The sequence below is a fragment of the Dendropsophus ebraccatus genome, unplaced genomic scaffold (assembly GCF_027789765.1).
Source record: "Dendropsophus ebraccatus isolate aDenEbr1 unplaced genomic scaffold, aDenEbr1.pat pat_scaffold_673_ctg1, whole genome shotgun sequence".
NCBI lineage: Eukaryota > Metazoa > Chordata > Amphibia > Anura > Hylidae > Dendropsophus > Dendropsophus ebraccatus.
This window is the reverse complement of record NW_027210272.1, coordinates 1-22737: the sequence shown is the minus strand read 5'-3', so window position 1 is coordinate 22737 and position 22737 is coordinate 1. Positions and strand designations below refer to the sequence as shown.

General features: G+C 45.8%; 1 protein-coding gene across 3 annotated transcripts in view; it reads left to right on the top strand.

The window, feature by feature from the left end:
* Positions 1–22574, top strand: part of LOC138778760 (germ cell nuclear acidic protein-like) — a 28014-nt gene extending 5440 nt beyond the window's left edge. The window contains exons 3-21 of one of the 3 annotated variants that reach the window (XM_069956489.1): positions 10338–10359; positions 10456–10474; positions 10605–10646; positions 11212–11247; positions 12424–12462; positions 13427–13477; positions 13646–13693; positions 13973–14011; positions 14632–14673; positions 15225–15260; positions 18572–18610; positions 20115–20165; positions 20704–20751; positions 20934–20981; positions 21151–21198; positions 21567–21617; positions 21873–21905; positions 22184–22231; positions 22351–22574. In XM_069956489.1, the coding sequence (XP_069812590.1) occupies positions 10338–10359; positions 10456–10474; positions 10605–10646; positions 11212–11247; positions 12424–12462; positions 13427–13477; positions 13646–13693; positions 13973–14011; positions 14632–14673; positions 15225–15260; positions 18572–18610; positions 20115–20165; positions 20704–20751; positions 20934–20981; positions 21151–21198; positions 21567–21617; positions 21873–21905; positions 22184–22229 (738 nt within the window). In that variant the 3' untranslated portion in view covers positions 22230–22231; positions 22351–22574. The remainder of the gene's footprint in view (positions 1–10337; positions 10360–10455; positions 10475–10604; positions 10647–11211; positions 11248–12423; positions 12463–13426; positions 13478–13645; positions 13694–13972; positions 14012–14631; positions 14674–15224; positions 15261–18571; positions 18611–20114; positions 20166–20703; positions 20752–20933; positions 20982–21150; positions 21199–21566; positions 21618–21872; positions 21906–22183; positions 22232–22350) is intronic. The other 2 variants (XM_069956492.1, XM_069956491.1) reach the window with 2 other exon arrangements.
* Positions 22575–22737: the final 163 nt, after the last annotated feature.

The following is a 22737-nucleotide window of genomic DNA, read 5'->3' as shown; positions in this document are numbered from 1 at the left end:
CTGCGCGCGGCACGTCTGCTCCTATTGGAGGGTAATTTAAAGGGGCAGAGCGGCCTCAAGTGGATCCGGCGGCCGCGGTCCCCCACAAACAGAATGTTGGGCAGGGCCCCCAGAGAGTAATACAGTGCTGCTGCGTCTGAGGCTGGGGCCGAGGCTGGGGCCTAGTCAGGTGATGACAGCAGCACTGTATTACTGCCTGGGGCCCAGCTGTCAGACAGCCAGTGTGCAGGCGGAGGGACCCAGTCCGGCACTGTATATATACATACATATATATATATATATATATATATATATTAGAATGCACTCTGATTTATTATTATCTTTATATTTATTTATTATCTTTTCTCCGTGTTTTGCACTCCTCCTGGTGAGACCCACATGACCGCAATTAGCAGGAGACACCTGAGTGCACATGGTTTTAATCCCTCCTGTTTTTTCCCATTCTGTTTGCTGCAGCTATGGTGAGTGTAATTCCTTATCCAGACTTGTGCTGCTTGGGGGCGACCTTCTCCGCCGGCGGTGCTGGCCGGGTTCCGGTGTGGTGTTTTTGGGTCTGGTCCTGTGGCATGGGGGTCGCAGGGCCGTCCCATGGCCCCCGTTCCCTGACTGTGCACGCCTGCGGGGTTGGTGGCCACTGACTGGCACGGTGTGGACTTAGTGTAGGGACCCATGTGTATCAGATACCGGCACGAGGTACATGGGGCAGTATGGCTTGATCAATTCATACACTAAATTCTGATGTGTTTTTTATTTAGCCTAGCGGCACTAGTATCAGCCATAGGTGTGAGGTGCAGCACTCTGTTTCTTCCCTGAACCTGATTTATTATTAGGTGTAACATACAATTACTGGCAAAAAGCTGCTATACTGTAGACCCCAAACTGTAAGGGTGCCGCCTGCCTCAATGTCAAGCGGCGTTGACATGTCAATTCTTGGAGCGGAGAGCGGAGGAGAGAGGAAGCGTGTGAGCCCTCTCATAGAGTCTCTGTTTAACACTGAGGCTTCTGCCACGGATCTTTGCTGCCCCGGTCTTGCAGGCCAGATGTGGCTCTTTTGATGGCCGCGACTGCCCCTCCGCCTCACCTACTGCCTGCCCGGACGTGCTCCTCCAATCCAATCAGCACAGAGCGGGAGCGTGGGGCCGGTGCGACAGGCCGTGGCGCATGTGTTGATTGGATGCGTGCACCACGGCCCACCGCAGCGGCCCCAAGCTCCCGCTCTGAGCTGATTGGATTGGAGGAGCACGTCCGGGCATGTTGTCATAAGGAGGCCGCCCGCTGCTAGACACTTTTGGAACGGGCAGTGCTGCAGCTCCTCTCCCAGCGGCCCGCGGTCTCCTGTGATCTTCCAGTGCCGGCAGCATGGTAAAGAGACACTACCGGATGTGTCAGGCAGCCTCTATCATGAATTATAGAGGCTGCAGGGGCAAGCGACCCAAGCAGCGTCTCTGTACTATGCTGCCTGCACCGGAAGATCACAGGAGACCGCGCGCTGCCGGGAGAGGAGCTGCTGGGAACGGGTGACAGGTGAGGTTTTGTTTTTGTTTTTTTTCTGGTGGGGAAGTGCGCTGGCCGGGCTGGTGTCAATAGTAGGGCACTGCACAGAGGGGAGGGTCTGGATTGGGTGACTATATGAGGCACTATTGGGGCGTATTGGCTACTATATGGGGGATATTAGATACTATATGGGGCACCATTGGGGGGTATTGGCTACTAAATGGGGCACTATTGGTGGGTACTGGATACTATATGGGCATTATGGGGGTATTGGCTACTATATGGGGGTATTGGCTACTATATGGGGCACTATTGGGGAGATTGGATACTATATGGGGAACTATGGGGGTATTGGCTACTATATGGGGCACTATTGGGGGGTATTGGATACTATATGGGGAACTATTCGGGGTAGTGGATACTATATGGGGCACTAGATACTATACCGGGCGCTATGGGTGGATTAGATACTATACCAGGCACTATGGGGTATTGGCTACTATATGGGGCACTGTGGGGGATTGGCTACTATATGAGGCACTGTGGGGGGATTGGCTACTATATGGGGCACTAATGGGGGTATTGGATACTATATAGGCACTAAGGGGGTATTGGATACTATATGGGCCACTATTGGGGGGATTAGATACTATACCAGGCACTATGGGGGGATTGGCTACTATATGGGGCACTGTGGGGGGATTGGCTACTATATGGGGCACTGTGGGGGGATTGGCTACTATATGGGGCACTGTGGGGGGATTGGCTACTATATGAGGTACTGTGGGGGCATTAGCTATCATAAGGGGCACTATGTGTGTGTGTGGGGGGGTCAAATGGCATAGTGTGTATGTGAGGGGTAGTGTGTGGAGGAGGTCAGGTGGGGTAGTGTGTTAGTGAAGGGGGTCAGGTGGGGTAGTGTGCGTGGGGATGGTGATCGGGTTAATTGTGGGTTAACAGCAGAGGGGGCATTATTACTATATGGAGGGTACAGCAGAAGGCCTTATTACTATATGGGGACACAGCAGGGGGCATTATTACTATATGGAGGGTACAGCAGGAGGCCTTATTACTATATGGGGACTCAGCAGGGGGCATTATTACTATCCGCTTATGACGGCACTCAGAGGGCCCATGCCCCGGATTTTTTAGGACCCTAGCAACGCCCCTGTACTAAAGTATATGACGATCTCACCATATGTATACTGCTTGTAGATCAATGGTAGTCTGCTCATCTCGAATGTGCAGGGTAGGAGGATAGAGATAGTAGGGAGCACCCATGTCCCTAATAGGCCCTATGTCAGGTGCACCAAACTACCCCTGCTTGCTAAGGGACCTGTCGGGGTGTAAGCACCCTAATAAAAGCGACCACTGCCCGGTCCAATTCCTCTCCAATGCCCTATGGTCACCCTATCATTTACTGTACTCCAAACTGGTTCCATCCAAAAGGAATAGTCGGGGAGATTGTTACGGCAGCTTGAAGCCGGGGCCAAGTTGTAAAAAAATACACATAAAAAATGGCCCAAAAAGAACATCACATGTTGGCACAGTCACATGCCCTGGGTGTAGCATATGGCTCCACCCACATTAGGGCATTTTTGCCCTGACAGGTATCTGAGCGAGCAGGGGTAGTTTGGTGCACCTGACATGGGGCCCATTAGGTACAAAGCTGCTCCCTACTATCTCCATCCTCCTACCCTGCACATTCAGGATGAGCAGACCACCATTCATCTACTAGCAGTATACATATGGGGACTGGTCTATACCATGCAGCAATACTGGAGTTTTTGTTTTTTGGATACTTTGGGGACATCCAGCCTAAATGTAGCACATGCTGCTTTGTCTTTAAGGGAACATTCACATGTACTGTGTTTGCTGCAGATTTTATACTGTGAATTTTATGTTGCAGATTTCTGCTTTGTAGATTAGGGAATAATTTATAATAATAATAATTTTTATCTATATAGCGCCAACAGATTCCGCAGCACTTAACAATTCTGGGGGTACATACATAGACAGAAATCAGACATTACAGAGATATACATATAGTTATCCATACAAGAGGAGTGAGGTCCCTGCTCGCATGCATGAGCTTACACACTATCAGGAGGGGGTGCGAGACATAATGGCAAAGTGCATCATTGTTCTTGTGGTCCTGCCATCTTTATAAATAAGGCAGTGCAAGTAAGGGTGGGTGAACCTGTCACCAGCCAATGCCTGCATGCACAGGTCTAAGTGCTTAAATTCTTGAAGTGTGTGTGTGTGTGTGTGTGGGGGGGGGGGGGGGGGTTTAGGGTAGCAGTCAAAATTAGGGAACCTGGTAAGCCTGCTTGAACAGATGAGTTTTGAGGGCACGTTTGAAGCTTTGTGTATTGGAGGTGAGTCTGACAGTCTTGGGTAATGCATTCCATAGAACTGGTGCAGCTCGGGTGAAGTCCTGGAGACGGGAGTGAGAGGTGCGGATTAAGGTGGATGTTAGTCGTAAGTCGTTAGAGGAGCGTAAGGCACGGGTAGGGCAGTAGACAGAGATGAGGGAGGAGATATAGGGAGGTGCAGTACTGTGGAGGGCTTTATGGGTGAGCAGGAGGAGTTTGTATTGAATCCTGTGTTTAATAGGGAGCCAATGTAGTAACTGGCACAGGGGGGAGGCATCTGTATAGCGGCTGAACATGGAGATGAGCCTGGCCGCTGTATTGAGAATGGACTGGAGAGAGGAGAGTTTAGAGGATGGAAGGCCGATTAGTAAGGAATTGCAGTAGTCTAGACGGGAATGAATAAGAGCGACAATGAGAGTTTTAGCAGATTCGACAGGAAGGAAGGGACGGATTTTAGAAATGTTTTTTAGATGCAGATTACAGGAACGTGAAAGAGATTTAATATGAGGAGTGAAGGACAGATCCGAGTCAAATATAACCCCAAGGCAGCGGGCTTGTTGTGTAGGGGTTATGGTTGCACCACAGACAGAGATGTCAGGTGGGGGGCGGTTAGCAGAGGGAGGGAAGACAAGCAGCTCAGTCTTAGCAAGGTTGAGTTTTAGGAATAGGGAGGACATAGCATTAGAGACGGCAGACAGACAGTTACTGGTGTTCTGTAGAAGAGCGGGGGTGATATCACGGGAGGAGGTATGTAGCTGGGTATCATCAGCATAGAGATGGTACTGAAAACCAAACTTGCTGATTATTTGTCCGATGGGTAAAGTGTAAAGTGAGAAAAGGTGAGGACCCAGGACTGATCCCTGAGGAACCCCGACTGTAAGGGGGAGAGAAGATGAGGTGGAGCCAGAAAGTGATACACAAAAGGAGCGGTCGGAGAGATAGGAGGAGAACCAGGAAAGAGCAGAGTCCTTGAGGCCGATAGAGCGGAGCGTGGAGAGGAGGAGCTGGTGGTCTACAGTGTCACATACAGATAGAGCAGAGCATGGAGAGGAGGAGCTGGTGGTCTACAGTGTCACATACAGATAGAGCAGAGCATGGAGAGGAGGAGCTGGTGGTCTACAGTGTCACATACAGATAGAGCAGAGCATGGAGAGGAGGAGCTGCTGGTCTACAGTGTCACATACAGATAGAGCAGAGCATGGAGAGGAGGAGCTGGTGGTCTACAGTGTTACATACAGATAGAGCAGAGCATGGAGAGGAGGAGCTGGTGGGCTACAGTGTCACATACAGATAGAGCAGAGCGTGGAGAGGAGGAGCTGGTGGGCTACAGTGTCACATACAGATAGAGCAGAGCATGGAGAGGAGGAGCTGGTGGGCTACAGTGTCACATACAGATAGAGCGGAGCGTGGAGAGGAGGAGCTGGTGGGCTACAGTGTCACATACAGATAGAGCAGAGCATGGAGAGGAGGAGCTGGTGGGCTACAGTGTCACATACAGATAGAGCAGAGCATGGAGAGGAGGAGCTGGTGGGCTACAGTGTCACATACAGATAGAGCAGAGCATGGAGAGGAGGAGCTGGTGGGCTACAGTGTCACATACAGATAGAGCAGAGCATGGAGAGGAGGAGCTGGTGGGCTACAGTGTCACATACAGATAGAGCAGAGCATGGAGAGGAGGAGCTGGTGGGCTACAGTGTCACATACAGATAGAGCAGAGCATGGAGAGGAGGAGCTGGTGGGCTACAGTGTCACATACAGATAGAGCAGAGCATGGAGAAGAGGAGCTGGTGGTCTACAGTGTCACATACAGATAGAGCAGAGCATGGAGAGGAGGAGCTGGTGGTCTACAGTGTCACCTACAGATAGAGCAGAGCATGGAGAGGAGGAGCTGGTGGGCTACAGTGTCACATACAGATAGAGCAGAGCAAGAAGAGGAGGAGCTGGTGGTCTACAGTGTCACATACAGATAGAGCAGAGCATGGAGAGGAGGAGCTGGTGGTCTACAGTGTCACATACAGATAGAGCAGAGCATGGAGAGGAGGAGCTGGTGGGCTACAGTGTCACATACAGATAGAGCAGAGAATGGAGAGGAGGAGCTGGTGGGCTACAGTGTCACATACAGATAGAGCAGAGCATGGAGAGGAGGAGCTGGTGGGCTACAGTGTCACATACAGATAGAGCAGAGCATGGAGAGGAGGAGCTGGTGGGCTACAGTGTCACATACAGATAGAGCAGAGCATGGAGAGGAGGAGCTGGTGGTCTACAGTGTCACATACAGATAGAGCAGAGCATGGAGAGGAGGAGCTGGTGGGCTACAGTGTCACATACAGATAGAGCAGAGCATGGAGAGGAGGAGCTGGTGGGCTACAGTGTCACATACAGATAGAGCGGAGCATGGAGAGGAGGAGCTGGTGGGTTACAGTGTCACATACAGATAGAGCAGAGCATGGAGAGGAGGAGCTGGTGGGCTACAGTGTCACATACAGATAGAGCAGAGCATGGAGAGGAGGAGCTGGTGGTCTACAGTGTCACATACAGATAGAGCAGAGCATGGAGAGGAGGAGCTGGTGGGCTACAGTGTCACATACAGATAGAGCGGAGCATGGAGAGGAGGAGCTGGTGGGTTACAGTGTCACATACAGATAGAGCGGAGCATGGAGAGGAGGAGCTGGTGGGTTACAGTGTCACATACAGATAGAGCAGAGCATGGAGAGGAGGAGCTGGTGGGCTACAGTGTCACATACAGATAGAGCGGAGCGTGGAGAGGAGGAGCTGGTGGGCTACAGTGTCACATACAGATAGAGCGGAGCGTGGAGAGGAGGAGCTGGTGGTCTACAGTGTCACATACAGATAGAGCAGAGCATGGAGAGGAGGAGCTGGTGGTCTACAGTGTCACATACAGATAGAGCAGAGCATGGAGAGGAGGAGCTGGTGGTCTACAGTGTCACATACAGATAGAGCGGAGCGTGGAGAGGAGGAGCTGGTGGGCTACAGTGTCACATACAGATAGAGCAGAGCATGGAGAGGAGGAGCTGGTGGGCTACAGTGTCACATACAGATAGAGCAGAGCATAGAGAGGAGGAGCTGGTGGACTACAGTGTCACATACAGATAGAGTGGAGCGTGGAGAGGAGGAGCTGGTGGGCTACAGTGTCACATACAGATAGAGCAGAGCATGGAGAGGAGGAGCTGGTGGGCTACAGTGTCAAAAGCTGCAGATCCAGGAGAATGAGAAGTGAATGGTCACCTTTAGATTCGGCGGAGAGGAGATCATTAGAGACTTTAGTCAGGGCAGTTTCTGTAGAGTGGTGAGGACGGAAACCAGACTGAAGGGGGTCAAGAAGAGAGTTTTCAGAGAGGTAGCGAGTTAGGCTTGAATAGACCAGACGTTCCAACAATTTAGAGATAAAAGGAAGAGAGGGTTTTTTCAGTAATGGAGTGATGGTGGAGTGTTTGAAAGTCGAGGGGAAGATGCCAGAGGAGAGGGAGAGGTTGAAGATCTTAGTAAGGTAGGTAGTGACAACAGGAGAGAGAGACTGGACGAGGTGTGAGGGAATAGGGTCACTAGGGCAGGTGGTGGGGCGAGAGGAGGAGAGGAGTCTGGAGACTTCCTCCTCTGTCACTGGCTCAAAGGCTGAGAGGATGAGGAGGAACAGTGAGAGGGAATAGGATTAATATTACTTGGGGAATGGGAGATGATCTCCTGGCGGATTGTGTCTATTTTGTCCTTGAAGTAGTTGGCTAAGTCTTCAGCACAGAGGTTAGTGATGGGTGTCTGAGGTTTGGGTTTAAGGAGAGAGTTGAGGGTATCAAAGAGACGTTTTGGGTTATGGGAAAGAGAAGAGATCAAAGTGGTAAAGTAGGATTGCTTGGATTGCTGACCAAGAGGGTCAGATGAGAGCCGGAGTTCCGGTGGTGAGCGGCGGTGGTGGGTGGGGCGGGGGTGTTGGTAGCGGGTACTGGGGGTTAGGCGGCGCGGGCGGGGATCTGCACCGCACTCTGGCCGGCCAGCCCTGTAGTGCCAGGCAGAGTGTGCGGTGCGGGGGGGATGGGGGTGTGCGGGTGATCGGACGGCGGCCGAGGCTGGCTCTCTACCAGTCCGGAATCGCGGGCACTTTCCTGTTTGGGGTATAGGGGGTGCAAGTTTGTCCAGGGTGGTTTTGAGGGTGACGTGGTATTGTTTGGCAGCCAAATTAGGACAGGAGAGGGAAGAGGTGGGGGGCAATGATAACTGTACGGTATCTAGTAGTTGTTGGGTGTCTATAGCGCGTAGGTTCCTATATGTGAGTGAGGTCGGGGTGTCAAGAGGAAATAAATGATTGAGCGCATAGAAAATGCAATTGTATAACTCTGCAAATGGCCGTCAGCAAAGACCCAGGCTTCCCTTGTATTCTCTCTCTATCACCTCTCTGCCTGTGTCTGCAGCTCTGTACCTGGTATGGACCTGACAGATTCCCCTGAAAGCTGAGCTGTGATTGGTTGCTGTGGACCTGACAGATTCACCTGAAAGCTGAGCTGTGATTGGTTGCTGTGGGCCAGCGACACCAGTTTCAGTGTTAAGCTATGCACACACAATGTATTTTTTATGACAAGAACGGCCGTTCTTGTGATAAAATAATGCACTGCATTGAACTCTATGCAAACAGCATCTTTTATTCACACGCTGTATTGAACAATGGCGGTTGTTAGCTACAGCCACACAAACAATTGACTTGTCTATTATTTACGGCCGCTAGTGCAGGAACAACGGCCGTTGTTCAAACTGTGCACACATTGAACTGTATGGCCATTCTGATGGCTGTATATTGAACAGATGTCTATGGTTAATTGGATTCCAGGCACACCCAAATCTGCCTACAATCCAAATAGAAATAAAACAGTGACCGTTGTTTGACACTGCCAACAACAACAACAGTTTGATACATCTGGGCCATCGCTGCTCCCATCCATAAACAGTGCCACTATTGTCCCCGGTTTTTCTGTGGTATTGCAGCACATTTTCTAGTGAAGTGAATAAAACTGAGTTGTAATACCACATAACACCTGAGGATCAGCATGGCGCTGTTCTTGAAATAAATCAGAAATAAATAAATCAATACATTTATAATTCTGGATAACTCACATAATCCCCTAGATCTAAGATAAAAGCTTACACTGATTTGATAGTTTATTGTCCGCATTTTACCACAAATAGGGTGTGCAGTATATAGGAGAGTTTTCTATGCAACACAATATGACGGTATATGTATATGTATGTGTGACACAATATGACGGTATATTACCCCAATGTGTACTGGATGGGATTCTAATAAAATTATCCACAGACACTGATTACTCATCTACCTTCATTATATTCATCTGCGGCGCTGGTTTGGGGAATTTGTACTTTTTATTGATATTCCGTCACCATTTTGGTGGCCGCCATATTGGATCAAGGGCAAATTTTCCAATGGGAAGGTGGTCATGTAGCACATAAAAAAAAAAAAAACAGAATTTTCTCAGAAATGGATTGCCACAATCAGGTTTGCAATATCTCTCTTGTTCAGATATCTCGTTTTACCGTTTGTAATTGTATTTTTCAATAAAGAAAAAAAAAACAATTGGCCAAGACAAAGATGGCAAAGGTATAAGTAGAAGTATGAGTGTAAAAAACTAGAAATACCTTGCGTTGAAAAGATACTTCACACCTGTTCACAAACATAAGTGTGCTGGTTCACAAACAGACACCCAGCTAGAAAAGAGTGGGGTCCTCCTAGCCAGAGCTCCGATTCTGCAGATTATTGCTCCTTGTAATAAAGACAATGATCATCGACTGATTGGTTATTTTTGGTCCTGACCTACAAACATTGGCCGCCGACTGCGCATCACTACGTGTAATAACGATGCACGGCCGATGGATGATGACTGTATAAAGAAAATAATAAAGTATATACATACCTCTGCCCGCTCCCCGATGCTTCTGCCCGCTCCCCCATATTTTCCTGGCTTCTGCCCGTTGTCCGCAGCTGCCAGTGGAACTTCACAGACCGTCTCTGAAGTTCCACCAGCGGCTAAGGACAGCGGGCAGAAGCAATGAAGATACTGGGGAGCAGTATGCAAGAGCAATGTGATCGGCTTAGTAATCCCGCTGTCCGCCCTCTCCGTGGAAAAGGTAGAGACAGCCCCAGGACCACATGGAAAAACCTAGATGTTATCCATATGGTCCTCGGGCTGCCCCCCACCTTCTCCACAGAGCGGACTGACAGCGGGATTACAAATCTGACCATTTTACTTCATAGCCCACTAAATCAGCCCCCCGTCTGTTTTTGGAAGAAGTGACTGTGTGTCTAATCCTGGATGAGCAGTGTAATAGTGCCCCCACCTACACCCTATCCCATCCAAGCACATAGGTCAGATGGGCACAGAAGGAGGTCTCATGCTCAGCAATATACCAATGTCCTCTGCTTACTCTCTCTATTTCCTATTTCAGGCTGGACTGGATGACGGCGAGGGTGAGTTTTGTCTATAATATCTCTATGTATCTATGTATCTCTACAATGTATAAAGCAGTTCTCTAAACTAACGCTTTTCTATTTTTTTTTCTTTAGATGAAGAATCGGATTTCGGGTGAGTAAATCTAAACTGAAGATGTAAAACTTGTGTGACCCTATAATTCCTCCCCTATAGACCCCGATCATCACTGATGTCTCTAATGTGTGTTAGGTTTTCACTATCTTCTCTATTCTATCACTAACAGGAGAGACATCGACGACATCGCGGAGGATTCAGACGATTGGGAGTAAGTATCTCATAGTCTCGTCTTCAACAACAAGCCTATAAAAATTACAGGTGTTAGGAGCTTTTTTTTTTTGTTTTTTGAGGGGTAATTCAGCAAAAAAAAATTCTTTTGAATCAACAGGTGCCAGAAAGTGCCAGAGATTTGTAATTTACTTCAATATAAAAAAATCTCCAATACTTATCAGCTGCTATATGTCCTGCATGAAGTGGTGTATTCTTTCCAGTCTGACACAGTTGCTCTATGCTGCCATCTAAGTCTGGGACAGGAACTGCACTGTAGCAAATCCCCATAGAAAACCTTTCCTGCTTTCCAGACTGGAAAGAATACCACTTCCTGCAGGACATTCAGCAGCTGATAAGTAATGGATGACTTGGGATTTTTTAATGGAAGTAAATTACAAATCTCTAAATCTCTGGCACTTTTCTGGCACCAGCTGGTTTGAAAGGAAAAACTTTTTGCTTAACAATCCTTTCTACTACCTTCTTATTGGTGAAGTTCTGCCAGAAAACTGATGTCTCCAACGTGTGTTTGGTTCTCACCATCTTCTCTATTCTATCACCAACAGCAGCGACGACATCGATGAACGTCTGGAGCATTTGGAGTAAGTATCTCCCAGTAACATATAGTATAGTAATATAATCAGTCACAGACATGTTTGCAGGGGATCACGTATTAAAAAACAAAACTTTGAAAAACAGCATTTGGAGCTTTCTGCATTTTTGAGTGCCAGAGATTTGTCATTTACTTAAAAATCTCAACTCTTCCAGTACTTATCAGCTGCTGCACGTCCTGCAGGAAGTAGTGTATTCTTTCCAGTCTGACACAGTGCTCTCTGCTACCACCTCTGTCCATGTCATGAACTGTCCAGAGCAGCAGCAAATCCCCATAGAAAACCCCCTTCTACTCTCCAGACTGGAAAGAATACACCACATCATGCAGGACATGCAGCAGCTGATAAGTAATGGAAGACTTAAGATTTTCAAAGTAATGGGTTCAATGGATTCAAAGTAATGGGTACAATAAAGGAAGCGCTTATATGTCTCCTACCTGCCGGATCCACTCCTGGCTTTGGCTCAAAAATTCCAGTGGCAGATTTCCAAAAAAACTGTCTTGTGTGAAACCAACCTCAATCACATGAACTGTAAAGTGAAAAAACAAAAACTTTTTTTTTCTTTACAACGAATGTCATTGCATATCAACAATCAAAAATAAATATACAAAAATATAAATGTCATCCATCCATTTGAAGTGAAGGAGGCGGGATCCGTTTCAAGTCCGCTCAGATCCCGCCTCCTTCACTGAGTGGCTGAGCGGACCTGAGAAGTCACGTCTCGGGAAGCGGCTGGGAATCGGGCACCGGAGCACCGCGATGCGGGACCTGCCGCTGGAACCGGGGAGGTGAGTGGACGGCTTTTTCCTCGGCCACCTCCTCCCCGGTCCCAGTAAAAAAGTGCCCCCCCCCACTGGAGTACCCCTTTAACAAAACAGACAGCACATATGTAAAGAATAGACGCCATACCTAGAGCACACACCAAGGTCCCAAAGTGACGGAAACCACCAAGAAGACAAAATCACTGATTGTGGTGACTTTCACATCTCATCCCAAATCCCCAGTGCTAACAGCGCATTTATAGTCCCATCATCTGGTCTAATAAATCTGGGCCAGTGGATTTCCAATGTACATGTTTCTATAAAACCTCCCCCAATATGCAGCACTTGGAGGACAGACTAATATCCCCTTTATAATATGCAATTATTTTTTATTATTATGTAATAGGTGGAAGATGGCCGTGATGGACGCCCCGTGGATTTTCAGGTAATTACACTACATTAAAACAGCAGAAAAAAATCAAATAAATCATTTTTACAATAGCTTTTGCTCCCGCTCGCACAAATCTCTGCCCGTTCCATAGACTCCGTTCTATGGCCGGTCAGATTCCGCCACCTACCCAAAGAATTGACTTGTCACTAGAACGGAGTCTATGGCACGGGTGGAGATGTGGTCCAGCGCGTGTGGCCTAATCCGAGGCGGGTTACTAGTAAGTAATTGAAGAGGAAAGTTTTCTGCTTGAAATTCCTCTATTCAGCTCTGGCAGAATAGGAGCAGAATTCAAACCCCATTGACTTCTATAGGATTCCCCTGGAGGAATCGGCCCAAAAAATTTACATGTCAATTCTTTGTCGGATGGCGGATCCGTGGCAGAAAATTCTGATGGAAAATTCTGCTGTGTGAATAACAGAGCGGAAATCCCATTGAACACAATAGAAAATTGCTCTATTCATTATTTATGGGAAGAATTTCACGCGGAAATTTAGGGTGTGTTCACATTATGGAATCTGCACGGATAACCTGCCATGGATTCCACTGCTCGCATCTCCTCCTGTTCCATTGACTCCATTCTATGGTCGGGGGATTCCGCCATCCGCACAAAGAATTGACATGTCAATTCTTTGGGCAGATGTCGGAATCCGCCCGATTATAGAATGGAGTCTATGGGACAGGTGGAGAGGCACACAGGTGCGAGCAGGGGCGAGCGGCGTAATACACTGGGGATTATCCGTGCAGATTCTGAAGTGTGAACACACCCTAAGAGCTGATCCTGCTTCAAATTCCTGGCCTATTCCTCAAGGGGAAAACTGGCAGTGATGACAAGGGGTTAGTAAATATCCTGATGGATTTCATGTTCTTATTGAGATGTCACAATAAATAACATTTTCTGATAGTTTCAAATGGGACCAAGTACCAATCCTCCTAACCAACCCTATGTTCTCTGTTACAGAGACGACAAGTACCCGCTCTACAGTTGGATCCCGAGCCTGGAGACCATCGTGTAAGTATGAAGAAGCAGCAGAGATATAATCATCCATCTACATGATATGACAATATGAGTCCATTTATATCTGTGTTCCCCACCAAATACTCACATATGTATATTCACATATCCCCAAACACTATGGGGCAGATTTAACACACAAGCTGGTTTCTGATCTATATACAGTGAGACTGACGAAGAGGAGGAAGAGGACGAGGCTGCGGACATCCCCTGGTGAGGGCTCAAACCTTATAGTATTTTGAATACATGCTTATTCTTTAACCATCCTGTATAGAGAGAGGAGCGTGGGGAGGACAGGATAGGGGGCGCTCTAGTTAGATATAGAATCCTATTTTCTATTTATTTTTACTGCATCTTCCCCTATAGACTCCGATCATCGTGAGGATGTCTCTAAATATCATTATTGTCTCTTATTAATGACGTTCTGCCAGAAAACTGATGTCTCTAATGTGTGTCTGGTTTTCACTATCTTCTCTATTCTATCACTTACAGGAGCGAGGACGACACCGAGGAGGACACAGAGGATTGGGAGTAAGTATCTCATAGTCTCGTCTTAAACAACAAGCCTATGAAAATTACAGTGTTAGGAGTTTTTTTTAAAGGGGTAATTCAGCAAAAAAAATTATTTCAAATTAGCTGTAGCCAGAAAGTGCCAAAGATTTGTAATTCACATATATTAAAAAAAATTCCAGTACTTCTCAACAGCTGTAGGTTCTGCAGGAAATGGTGTATTCTTTCCAGTCTGTTGCTCTCTGACATCTAAGTCTGGGACAGGAACTGCCCAGAGCAGTAGCAAATCCCCATAGAAAACCTCTCCTGCTTTCCACAATAGAAAGAATACCACTTCCTGCAGGACATACAGCAGCTGAGAAGTAATGGGGACTTGAGATTCTTTAATGGAAGTAAATTACAAATCTCTGGCACTTTCTGGCACCAGCTGTTTTGAAAGAAAAACTTTTTTGCTGAACTATCCCTTTAATTTTACATTAGTTGTATTTTTTCTAGCAAAATTTGTAGCATTTGGTTAAATGTAAAACTAAAAATGTAAAACTTGTGTGACCCTATAATTCCTCCCCTATAGACCCCGATCATCACTGATGTCTCTAATGTGTGTTAGGTTTTCACTATCTTCTCTATTCTATCACTAACAGGAGCGACATCAGCGACATCGCGGAGGATTCGGACGATTGGGAGTAAGTATCTCATAGCCTCGTCTTAAAAAACAAGCCTATGAAAATTAGTGTAAGGAGATTTTTTATTTTTTAAAGGGGTAATTCAGCCAAAAAATTCTTTCAAATCAACTGTTGCCAGAAAGTGCCAGAGATTTGTAATTTACTTTGTAATTTACTTCTATTAAAAAAAAAATCTCCAATACTTATCAGCTGCTGTATGTCCTGCCGGAAGTGGTGTATTCTTTACAGTCTGACACAGTTGCTCCCTGCTCCCACCTCTGTCTGGGACAGGAACTGCCCAGAGCAGTAGCAAATCCCCATAGAAAACCTTTCCTGCTGTCCAGACTGGAAAGAATACCACTTCCTGCAGGACATGCAGCAGCTGAGAAGTAATGGAGGACTTGGGATTTTTTAATTGAAGTAAATTACAAATCTCTGGCACTTTTCTGGCACCAGCTGATTTGAAAGAAAAAAAAAATGTTTGCTGAACTATCCTTTTCTTATTGGCCAGAAAACTGATGTCTCTAATGTGTGTTTGGTTCTCACTATCTTCCCTATTCTATCACCAACAGCAGCGACGACATCGATGAACGTCTGGAGCATTTGGAGTAAGTATCTCACAGTAACATATAGTATAGTAATATAATCAGTCACACAGACAAGTTTGCAGGGGGATCTGGTATTAAAAAACAAACCTATGAAAACAGCATTTGGAGCTTTCTTTTTTAAAAGGGGCGATTCAGCAAAAAAAAAAAAAAAGGAATCTTTCAAATCAACAGGTGCTACAGAGTGCCAGAGATTTGTAATTTACTTAAAAATCTCAACTCTTCCGGTACTTATCAGCTGCTGTATGTCCTGCAGGAAGTGGTGTATTCTTTCCAGTCTGACACAGTGCCCTCTGCTGCCACCTCTGTCCATGTCATGAACTGTCCAGAGCAGCAGGAAATCCCCATACAAAACCTCTCCTGCTCTCCAGACTAGTAAGCAAACACCACATCATGCAGGACATACAGCAGCTGATAAGTAATGGCAGAGTTGAGATTTTTTTCATAGATTACAAACCTCTGGCATTTTCAGTCACCAGTTGATTTGAATTTTTTTCTCTTTTTTTCATGTTACATTACTTGTATTGTTTTCTAGCAAACCTTGCAGCATTTTGTTTAAATAAAGTGTTTTTCTTGTGTCTGATTTTTGTGGTGTTTTTCCCCCATAGCAGATCATGTGATTCATTGGTTTCCCTTTGAGGCTGGATTTACACATGCCAGTTCTTTGTAAAGCTGCCATTGCAGTTTTTGAGCCAAAACCAGAAGTGGATTCAAAGTAATGGGTACAATAAAGGAAGCGCTTATATGTCTCCTACCTGCCGGATCCACTCCTGGCTTTGGCTCAATAATTACAGCGGCAGATTTCCAAAAAAACTGTCTTGTGTGAAACCAACCTCAATCACATGAACTGTAAAGTAAAAAACAAGAAACGTAACAAAACACACAACACATATGTAAAGAAAAGACGCCATACCTAGAGCACACACCAAGGTCCCAAAGTGACGGAAAACACCAAGTAGACAAAAGCATTGATGGCGGTGACTTTCACATCTCATCCGGCTCCAGCATTTTTCTGCTAATAAGGAAAGGGAGGTTTTTGATAAGAATTCCAATAAATATAAAGCAGAGACAGTTGAATTGAATTATTCTATAGTTACCCACTCTTGACACTTCCTTAATACTTCTCAACACTTTCTCCCACCTATCTTCATCTATCCTCCCGATTACTCCCTCCCATTTATCCTTACTTTTAGTCCCTATATGTTGTTCCATTATAAGCTGCGAGTATATTGTTGTGATCTCTTTCTTTTTAATTGATCCACTCCTTAATTTTGTAACTAATGGGCTGGGGCTACATCCTTGCAACTTACTATTATTCTGACTTGCAACTAACGCTTTTCTGCATCTAACATAAGAGAACCAGTGTCTTTCCTCTATCTTGTATTCTGCTTTTAGACTGTCCCAACTCTTTATGATGTTTCCGTCCATTATATCTCTGTTCTCACCCCCACCCCATCCAATACTTTTACTACTCCCAATTTCCTAACTTCTCCTGACTCATCATTTAACCATAATGGGGCAAATTCCATTACTCCCTGATTATTTAGAGATTTTTTTTACCCACTCCCACGTTCTAACTAAGGGCCCTATTCCACCGGCCGATTATCGTTTGCATAATCGTTAACGATTAACGATCTCAAACGACCGCTATTGCGAAAGACCTGAAAACGTTCACTCATTTTCCATGGAACGATAATCGTTACTTATGTCTTATTCAATGCGAACGATTTGCGAACGTTTTGCAAACGAGCAATGATAAAAATAGGTCCAGGTCTTATAAAGCGATCAACGATTTCTCGTTCAGTCGTTAATCGTTAACTGCATTTCAACCAAACGATTATTGTTTAGATTCGAACGATTTAAAGATAATCTAAACGATAATCGTCCGGTGGAATAGGGCCCTAAGGTCTTTACCATTACCAAATTACTCCAAGCTTTCTTCCCCAGAACTCCTGTCTCCATATCTGCATATCTCTACATGTAATAGTGATGTGCGGCTGATGGCTGATGACTGTGTAAAGAAAATAATAAAGTATATACATACCTGCCACACTCTCCGGTGCTTCTGCCTGCTCCTCGGTATCATCCAGCAGCAGCCAGGAAGATACTGGGACTGGGTAGAAGCATTGTGGAGCGTGGCAGGTATGTATATACTTTATTATTTTACACTAAAGGCAAGGGCTACACGGACATCGCTAACAACAAATATATATATACAGTCCATGCTGCACGATTATTGAGCTGTGTAATAGGCTCAGTAAATTAGCGCCGATCTAGCAGATTGGTGCTCATTTACATTGTCAATCAGGCCGTGTAACATGGCGATTTGTCTGAACTAAGGGTGCGTTTACATAGAAAGATTTATCTGACAGATTTTGGAAGCCAAGGCCAGGAATGGATTTGAAAAGGGGATAGATCCCAGTCTTTCCTTTATGACCTGATCCCTGTTTATAGTCTGTTCCTGGTTTTGGCTTCAAAGATCTGTCAGATAAATTTGTCTGTGTAAACGCACTATTATGCTGCGTTTACACGTAACGATTATCGCGCGAATTTGCGCGATAACAGTCAAATTCAGCCCGGCCACACATCCTACAGCCCCCTGCGCCGGCTCGATCGCCACCCCCGCCACGAGCATACCTTACCTGCTCGGCGTAGCGGGTGTTCAAAATTCCTGCCTCCCCTCTTCAGTGCATTGATTGGCTAAAGAGGGGAGCCGGGAATTTCAGGCTGCGGAGGAGCGGGGGCCGGGCTGCGGGCAGAGGCCGGGCTGTGGGCGGGCCGGGCTGTGGGCGGGCCGGGCTGCAGACGGGAGGGCTGCAGGCGGGCCTTTGGCCGGCTAAAGCGATCTTAAAACGATCACAAAACGAATTTTCGTACGATATATTGTACCGTCTAAATGCTGATTGGAGCTAGGAAAGCAGTGGCACCTTACAGGTTAAGCCACACCTTTAAGACACCTACAGGTACACAGGAGGGATCTGATGCCTAGCAACATCCCCTTGGGTATTTTAAAAAATGTCCTTTGATTTAATATAAAAAAGTAAGAAGACTTTTTTTAAGGTGAACTCACATATTGTACTTTATACAGAGTTTTTTTGCATAGATTTTGTGCAAAATTGTCACAAAAATATTCCAACCCAAATCCCCAGTGCTAACAGCGCATTTATAGTCAGATCATCTGGTCTAATAAATCTGGGCCAGTGGATTTCCAATGTACATGTTTCTATAAAACTTCCCCCAACATGCAGCACTTGGAGGACAGACTAATATCCCCTTTATAATATGCAATTATTATTTTTATTATTATGTAATAGGTGGAAGATGGCCGTGATGGACGCCCCATGGATATTCAGGTAATTACACTACACGAAAACAGCAAAAAAATCTAATAAATTATTTTTACAATAGTTTTCGCCCCCGCTCGCACACATTTCTGCCCTTGCCATAGACTCCATTTTATGGTCGGACGGATTCCGCCGTCCACCCAAAGAATTGACTTGTCAATTCTTCGGGTGGATGGCGGAATCTGACCGACCATAGAACAGAGTCTATGGCATGGGTGGAGATGTGTTCCAGCGCGAGTGGCCTAATCCGAGACGGGTTACCAGTGAGGAATTGAAGAGGAAAGTTTTCTGCTTGAAATTCATCTATTCAGCTCTGGCAGAATAGGAGCAGAATTCAAGCGGAATTCAAACCCCATTGACTTCTATAGGATTCTCCTGCTGGAATCGGCCCAAGAAATTGACAAGTCAATTCTTTGTCGGAAGGCGGATCCGCGGCAGAAAATTCTGCTGTGTGAACAACAGAGCAGAAATACCATTGAACACAATGGAATTGCTCTATTCAAATTTTATGGGAAGAATTTCAAGCGGAAATTTAGGGTGTGCTCACATTATGGAATCCGCACGGATAACCTGCCATGGATTCCATTGCCCGCATCTCCTCCTGTTCCATTGACTCCATTCTATGGTCGGGGGGATTCTGCCATCCGCCCAAAGTATTGGCATGTCAATTCTTTGGGCAGATGTCGGAATCCGCCCGACCATAGAATGGGACAGGTGGAGAGGCAAACGTGTGCGAGCAGGGGCGAGCGGCGGAATCCACTGGAGATTATCCGTGCAGATTCTGAAGAGTGAACACACCCTAAGAGCGGATCCCGCTTTAAATTCCTCGCCTATTCCTCAATGTGCACATCCCCTTAAAGTGACACTGTCACCCCCTTTGTGCATTTTGACATCTCTATACAGGTGTAAAGGGTAAATTTAGCGTTTTTCATACCTTATTTCATATCATACGTCATGGTGCTTGTTCAAGTAAAAAGTGTCCTTTTATCAACTGCAGATAGTATTAAGTGGGCGTGGCCTTGCAGCATTAGTGCCACTTAGCCCCGCCCACAACAACACTGTTGGCCCCACCTCCTTGACGCCTATTGGTTGGCCGACGTACGTAAAGGGGGTGGGGTCTAGACCTTTCGGCCAGCCTGTTCCAATAGCCAACGAGGGGGCGGGGCCAACTGTGGCATTATGGGCGGGACTAAGTGGCGCTTATGCCACACAACACAATCTGCAGTTGATAAAAGGACACTTTTTACTTAAACAAGCACCATGACGTATGATATAAAATAAGGTATGAAAACCGCTAAATTTACCCTTTACACCTGTGTAGAGATGTCAGAATGCACAAAGGGGGTGACAGTGTCACTTTAAGGGGAAAACTGGCAGTGATGACAAGGGGTTAATAAATATCCTGATGGATTTCATGTTCTTATTGAGATATCACAATAAATAACATTTTCTGAAAGTTTCAAATGGGACCAAGTACCAATCCTCCTAACCAACCCTATGTTCTCTGTTACAGAGACGACAAGTACCCGCTTCACGGTTGGATCCCAAGCCTGGAGACCATCGTGTAAGTATGAAGAAGCAGCGGAGATATAATCATCCATCTACATGATATGACAATATGAGTCCATTTATATCTGTGTTCCCCACCAAATACTCACATATGTATATTCACATATCCCCAAACACTATGGGGCAGATTTATATATGTGCAGCCCTGAGCACATTGAGAAAGGGGCACAAAAAGCTGTGGCCTCCATCTGCTACTAATTTATCCTGGTTTATGCCGAAAAACAGGGAAAAATCAGGGCAGAAACCTACACCTGCTGCGGAAGCACTTGTAGATTTCTGCACCTGCTGCGGAGCACTTGTAGATTTCTGCACCTGCTGCAGAGCACTTGTAGATTTCTATACCTGCTGCGGAGCACTTGTAGATTTCTGCACCTGCTGCGGAGCAACTTGTAGATTTCTATACCTGCTGCGGAGCACTTGTAGATCTCTGCAGCTGCCTTGTGGTAGGTACAGGTCCTGCTGGATTTACTCTGGTCTTAATAAATGTCTATATATATTTATATACACAAGCTGGTTTATGTTTCTATATACAGTGAGACTGACGAAGAGGAGGAGGCGGACGAGGCTGCAGACTTTTCCAGGTGAGGGCTCAAAGCTTATTGCATTGTGAATACATGTTTATTTATTTTACCATCCTGTATAGAGAGAGGAGCGTCAGGAAGACATGATGTGTATATGTGTGTGTGTGTGTGTGTATATATATATATATATATATATATATATATATATATATATATATATACAAGCTGGTGTATGTTCACAGTGAAATCGACGACGACGAGGAAGATGGCGCGGCTGCGGACATCCCCAGGTGAGGGCTCAAAGCTTATAGTATTGTGAATACAAGTTTTTTTTTTTTTTTTACTATATTGTATAGAGAGAGGAGCGACAGGAAGATAGAATGTGTGTGTGTATATATATATATATATATATATATATATATATATATATATGCAAGCTGGTGTATGTTCTCTACACAGTGAAATCGACGTCGACGAGGAAGAGGACGTGGCTGACGACATCCCCAGGTGAGGGCTCAAAGCTTATAGTATTGTGAATACACGTTTATTTTTTTCCCATCCTGTATAGAGAGAAGAGCAGTGGGAGGGCAGGATAGGGGGCGCTCTAGTTAGACATAGAATCATATTTTTCTATTTATTTTAACAGCATTTATTCACATTACAAACTGCTGACACTGGGACTTAGTTGTTAAGGTCCCCCGTACACTTTATACTTTAGCTGGCTGTACCTGCAATATACAGTACTATATGGTCATTGTATAGAGCAGTGTACAGCTCACTACATTACTATTGCAATCACCTTCTTTACAATAAAATATTTAATGTGTAATATAACAATATATTTATATATGAGATGGTTTACGTTCTATACACAGAGAAGAAGAGGAGGACGAGGAGGACAAAGGGACGGCCGTGGAGATCCCCAGGTAATGAAACAAAACCTATAACATTGTGAAGCAAGGAATTGTTATTTATCATGCTGTATATAGAGAGAGGACGGGGGCGCTCTATTTGGAGGTGGGATCTAATTTCTATTGTGGGTAATGGTGAATAGTATATTACTGCAGGTGTGAATAGGGCTGGTAAAAGAGCATTGTTTCTATATAATCTGCTCAGAAATTCTGGTTTCCTTACACTAACCATTGATTTCCCTCCATTTCTTGGTCGTTTCTCCTCGGCAGAAGCAGCAGCAGGAGGAGATCCATCTTATCCAGGTAAATATATGGGATGATACATTTACATGATAACACACCTCTATTGCTTGCACTGTATATCCTCATGTCATCACTATATATTATATTATCAGTCACATATAATAACCACGAAAGGCCTCATGTACATAATACAGACATACAAGTGACATGGTGCCGCCTGTATCTCACCCACTAGGATAGCACTGAGTCCCCTCTCTCCAGTGTAATGTCTATTCCCCATCACTGCTGACGGGTCTGATCTCAGGAAAGTCATGCTGGTTTTTCTCCTTCCCTTATAGACTGCGGGCGCTGTTCTGCTGCTGCTGCGCCACCAAGGAGGAGTAAAGGTGAGTACCCAAAATCCCCTCACACCTCAGATCACTTTTATTCTGACTGTATATTCATATGGAGCCTATATATGTAACCTGTCATTATTAACACATTGCTTGTTATATATCCTATCTAGGTAACACAGCGCCGCCAGAGTGAGGAGAAGACACCCGACCATCTGGAGCTGTCTGGAGGAGGAGGCGTCCGGAACATCAAGTGGTAAATGGGACGCCCATAACATCCGGAGGATACATTTACCACACATGGGGGAGGAGGAGCCCCCTTTTACCATCAGAGATAGGAGGAGTAGACACTCACAACACCTAGAGGGGTCTGGAGGAGGTGCCCTTAAAGGGGTTATCTAGGTAACTAAAAAAGGCATTTCCTTCCTCGCCGGTGTCTCACGTTCTGGTTTGGTCTCCTCTCACACCATCATCTTCTCACCTGGCAGAACGGAGGCGGCCTGAGACAGTGGGGCAGGTACTTTGTTGTGATTGTCGCATGCGGGTGAAACCAGTGCGGC